The sequence below is a fragment of the Orycteropus afer genome, unplaced genomic scaffold, assembly GCF_000298275.1.
Source record: "Orycteropus afer afer isolate SDZICR_OR568_19922 unplaced genomic scaffold, OryAfe1.0 scaffold00158, whole genome shotgun sequence".
NCBI lineage: Eukaryota > Metazoa > Chordata > Mammalia > Tubulidentata > Orycteropodidae > Orycteropus > Orycteropus afer.
Window position 1 is genome coordinate 7,533,869 of NW_006921745.1, and position 5,380 is coordinate 7,539,248.

General features: G+C 37.8%; 1 protein-coding gene across 1 annotated transcript in view; it reads right to left on the minus strand.

Annotated features, from left to right (window-relative positions):
- Positions 1–5,380, minus strand: part of KIF16B (kinesin family member 16B) — a 640,246-nt gene that overhangs the window by 475,050 nt on the left and 159,816 nt on the right. The window contains exon 11 of the mRNA XM_007946387.2: positions 4,228–4,287. Coding sequence (XP_007944578.2) covers positions 4,228–4,287 — 60 coding nt within the window. The remainder of the gene's footprint in view (positions 1–4,227; positions 4,288–5,380) is intronic.

Consider the following 5,380-nt stretch of genomic DNA (forward strand, 5'->3'; position numbering starts at 1 on the left):
GCTGATTTGAAAGACCTTTGTTTATATATACTTTGGACTCCTATCCCTACATGAAAGGGGGTTCCCCTATATTAATGAAGCTGCTCCTCATGATGTCCTCTGAAAAACTAATCTCAAGTCTCAAGTGAGGCACAACAAATATAATCACACAACACAGTTAGCTTAACAACAACGAAGAAGATCATCTTGAACACTAAGATGATGGTTTTCACTTCTTTCACTAGTCCCCTCTTCAAACAATACCTAGGAATCTCCTCTGAAATGACTGTCAAAAAAGTCAGATGCAAAAAGGCAACAAGAAATCACGTCAATAAACACCAAATTGGTCCTGATGTCTCTTTTCAGTCCCCTGGATGCTTTAATTTTGTTTCAGTCTTCTGCCCAAATGTTTCTCCTTGAATGAATTTGTGGTTTGGAATGGATAATAATCAACAAACCAGCAGAAAAAACAGTATCATCCTGATGATGAAGACAACAGTGGGAATTTACCGTTTCATCAGGTCTATATCTACAAAATGTGCAGATTCAGAAGTAGAGTCCAATACTTTGAAATTGTATTTTAAGGTAACCATGTGTTGATTAAAAGAGCCCTGGTGGCACAACAGTTAAGCATTCATCTGCTAACTAAAAGATCAGTGGTTTGACTCCACTAGCCACTCCACGCAAGAAAAGACCTGGCTATAAGCTCTTATAAAGACTGCACCCTAGGAAACCCTATGGGGCAGTTCTATTTTGTCTTATAGGGGTCCTATGAGTCAGAATCAACTTGACAGCACACAACAATGTGTGTAGATTAAACTATTAGTCCCCTAGTAGGATTACACATTTACACCTTTGTTCTAGCCTCACTGTGTGTGAATATACTTATCACCCCTTGACTTTCCATTGAGCCAAGAGACTTGCTGCTTCAGTTAACAGGCTATCAGCAGACATGATGCCAGCAGTGGCTTAAGATGTGCTTACATGCTTGTACCTTCGCTATGACTATAAGAAGAACAAGCTCCAGAGAGCCACACGGTATAAAAGGGATGAGAAACAAGCAGAACAGACCTGGGTGCCACCAAATATCAATCCAAGCCTGGACATAGAAGACTGGACAAGTCAACTCCCAACCAATAGGCAGGCACATGCATGAGGGAAAATAAATGGCTCTTGTTCTAAGCCACTGAATTGGGTGCATTTTATGAAGTCTGGTGGTGCAGTGCCGAAGGCATTTAGCTACTAACCAGAAGGTTGGTGGTTCAAACCCACCAGCCATTATCACAGGAGGAAAATTAAGCAATTTACTTCCACAAAGATTTACCACCTTGGAAACTCAGTGGTGGTCACTATGAGTCAGAATTGACTTAATGGCAGTGGGTTGGTTTGGTTTCATTTATTGAAACAATCAGTGACTAATGAAAACTTAGACAGCAGAAATTTGGAAAAGATCACACAAACTGCAAAGGCACCAATTCACTGACTAACCATCCCTCTATCCAGTAAATTTTCAAAGAATATTTTCCCCAAAAAAAATCTAAGAAGACCTCTTCTGCACCTCAGCCCTCAGATACTGTTTTCCAATAAGTAATGAAGATGGCCCTTTAAAATATCAGACATGAACAGAAAAGAAGTACAAATTTAAAGCAAAAATATGAACAGAGAAAACTAAAATGGGCTTGCAAGGTCAAAAGAAGGGAAAAGTTTGAAATCTCATTAGCCTTTCTCATAAACTTCGTAATACCTAGCACATGACACATTTTTTCTTCTCATCTGAAAAATTATATATAAAGAGATTCATGAAAAACTGAATTGGAATTGGAGGAGGATTAAACTTTAGTGAGCCCTGAATCACCTTATAAGAAAAAGTAAGAAGTTGTTCAGAAGTTTCAAAAATGAGACAGACTCTCAATGTGGGCATCTTTGCAGGGACGATATAAAATCTCAACTACAGTCATAAGGAGACACTCCATAGCCGCAGAAGAAATGAAGCTTAAATTGTTCAAATGACTGTTGCACTGCCCCTAATGACTCTTCACAAACAGTTAAACATATGATTTCTTTTTTCTTTAAATAGAGATTTTGGCAATTTTATCCAGAAAAAGTATGCACAAATGACTTGAGCTTCATAAATTAGGATCTGCAACACTACTTGTTAGAGTGAATATAACTAAAACTATGAAAAATACTTTTATCTTTGACAATGTTTATTCCACACCTAACTATTCTGAATTACAAGTTAGATTTCTGTTTACTTTCTTGCACCAAAATCTCTCAACAAAGAAACACTGAGGAAGCACATCAGAAGGGGAAAAAAGCCTAAACACCAAAGTCCTCATTCATTGCATTGTTTCCTGTAGCTTGAAAGATTATCTCTTGGGCCATCATGTCTCACTATATCTAGAGCCTCAGCACAATATGACTTCATAGAAAACAGTGTTTCTAATCCCCAGAGCAGGACAAATTGCCTAAACAGTACAAGGAGAACTTGGCTGATGCAATCCCTGCTCTCTGAGGACTGTTAGACACAGAATCTAACACTTATTTCAGGTTGTTAAAAATCTACCCTCATGAAAGAGTGACTGGTTCCCCATTTTCATGTGAAGGGGAATCCAAGTTAGGATTCTGCCAAGTGTTTAGTTAAATCACATCTGTCTAGCCTCATCAGTATTAGATCTAGATTTTATTCCTTTGAGAAAGACTCACCTCAGCAGACCTCAAAACAAATTTCAGGTTCAATAGCTTTTGAATCGCCTTCTCTCATGCACAGTAAGGCAGATGCTACCAAAGAACAAAATTTGAATTTGAACCTCAAACTTCATGCAGCTAACGCTCAATAGATGACAAAAGTTTTCTACCAACTCAGTAGAAAACAAAAACATAAACAAGTATTTGAAAGTACTCACTGTCATTGAGTCAGATCCGACTGATAGTGACCCCTCCTTGGGTTTCTGAGGAAGTACACTACAGAAGTAGATTGTCCAACCTTCCTTCCAAGGAGTGGCTGGTGGGTTTGAACCTCCAGCCTTCCGGTTAGCAGTCAAATGCCTTAGGCACTACACAACCAGAGCTCCTATTTGAAAGTAGAAAGTATGAAAAATGGAAGTCCTAAAAAAGACCAGGTGTACTGGTTTGACAGAGCCTGGTGAGATCCCTGAGACAATGGCCCCTACTTACCCTTCAAGTCTGAACTGAACTCACTCCTGTGGCTTCCAGTCAAACAATAGACAGGCAAATAGGGTGAACATTTACATATTTACATCAGGAAGATACACTCCTTGGAGCAATCAATGGTGAGAGAACAGAAGGGCAGTGTTTGTACAGGGAGATAGGTCAGGGGGTGGGAGTGCATAGGAGGGAAAGACACAGGAAGAAGAAACTACAGGGAGGAAGTGGGAAGAGCTGCTACATTGTAAGGAATTGCAGTCAATGTTATGAAACAAAATGTGTATGAACTGTTGTATAGAAAATGAATTTGCTCTGTAAACTTTCACCCAAATCACAATAAATATTTAGAAAAAAAAAAAAAGAGGAAGTCCTTACTAACCATCTTTCACAATGAGTCTTGCGAGAAATTTAGACAATCACTGTCCAGTCTTCAAGACATAAAGGAAAAATTCTGATAGGAAATTCTAGTTTAGAAATTCCTGAAAACTAGCCATGCTATATAAGCATACTCTACAATATGGGCATGAGAAGTCTTTATTTTAATTAATGTATCAGTTTAACCAAAGTGGAAAGGCAAAGTAGATATCCTTGAATAGTAGAGTTCTACTATTTGCTGAGGAGCTCTGGTGGCATAATGCCTAAGGCATTTGACTGCTAACCAGAAGGCTGGCAGTTCAAACCCACCAGCCACTCCTCAGAAGGAAGGTTGGGCAATCTACTTACGTAGTGACACCGCCTCGGAAATCCAAGGAGGGGTCGCTATGAGTCAGATCCGACTCAATGGCATTGAGTTTGGTTTGGCTTGGTTTAGTATTTGCTGAGTCAAAAATGAAAAATTGCAACAAGTGACAGCAAACATCTTAAGTATCAATATAACCAGTATGTGTTAAAATACACACAGCAATAATGACTAATAGCTCCCATTCCTATTCCTTCAAATTCAAACCAGATCCCACCCTCAAAAGAGTCACAAATCAGATCCACTGATCCTACCTTAAGCAAAGCACACAATTGTCATGTTTAAGGGAAAAAAATAGGTACAAAGTCATAACAGACTAAGACACCTTTTATAGTCCTTACTTTCAAGATATTTTGGGTTTCATTCCACTTGTTTGTCCATTCCTTGGTCAGTTCTTGAACCTAAAAGGAAAAATATGCATATGTGATTGCTCCATGAAAAACTGTTTTTCTAATAAATTTTCAAACTCTTATAACTTAAGGAAGAATGTACTATAATTATTTTTAATTAAATATTGATTTCCACCCTTGAAAGAATCATCACCAAATATGTATTGAAACAAGCTGATCTCACCCAGCATCTTACATTATATCAAAGGAAAGAACAGACAAAAAACCTGTCAAATTGCCTAGAGTTTTAAAAATTGTCATTTTCACAGTGTACTAAAATAAAAGCTACTTCTCTGGATATTAACCAAAATTATAAGGTCAAGAATGATAGCATCCCATTAAATGGGTTAATGTTTACTGACTATACTTTAGGTCCAAAGAAACAGTGATTTACTTTTCTCTCTAATTAGATGTGGTAATGATTAAATCACCCTGGACACTGCAGTTTTCTCTTAGAAGATAAGCTGCTTTTTGTAGCTAATGAATAGAGCTTATAAATTTCATTCCATCTTAAAAAAAAATTTAAAGGTGGTTTTTTAATTGGTTCTTCAGATAAAAGCAAAAACCTTGATAAAAATTAGCTTTTTCCAGTCTGCTGTAACTTGGGGGTAAAAATATTCCCAATTGTTGATCACAGACCAGTTGGAAATTCCTTCTCCAAGTTAATAGGAATATTCTGATAATAATATAAAACTTTTGAAATGATCCATCCCGGTGTCACAATGGTTAAAAGCACTTGATTGCCAACCAAAAGGTCAGCAAGTCAATCTACCCAGCGGCTCCACAGGAGAAAGAACCTGGCAATGTGCTCCCTTAAAGATTTCAGCCTAGGAAACCCTATGAGGCAGTTCTACTCTATCATAAAGGATCACTGTGAATCAGAAACAACTCGATGGCACATCATTACTACCATAGATATTAATTAAGAAGCAAAGTGTGATGCCTGAGTCAGGAGGTGAAAAAGCAAGCAATGAAAAAATGTATTCTGTGGATAAGAATTTACCTAGGACTAAAAGAGAAGAGGGAGCCCTGGTGGTAAATGGTTAAGCACTCAACTGCTAACCAAAAGGTCTGCAGTTCAAACTTACTAGCTATTCCATAAGAG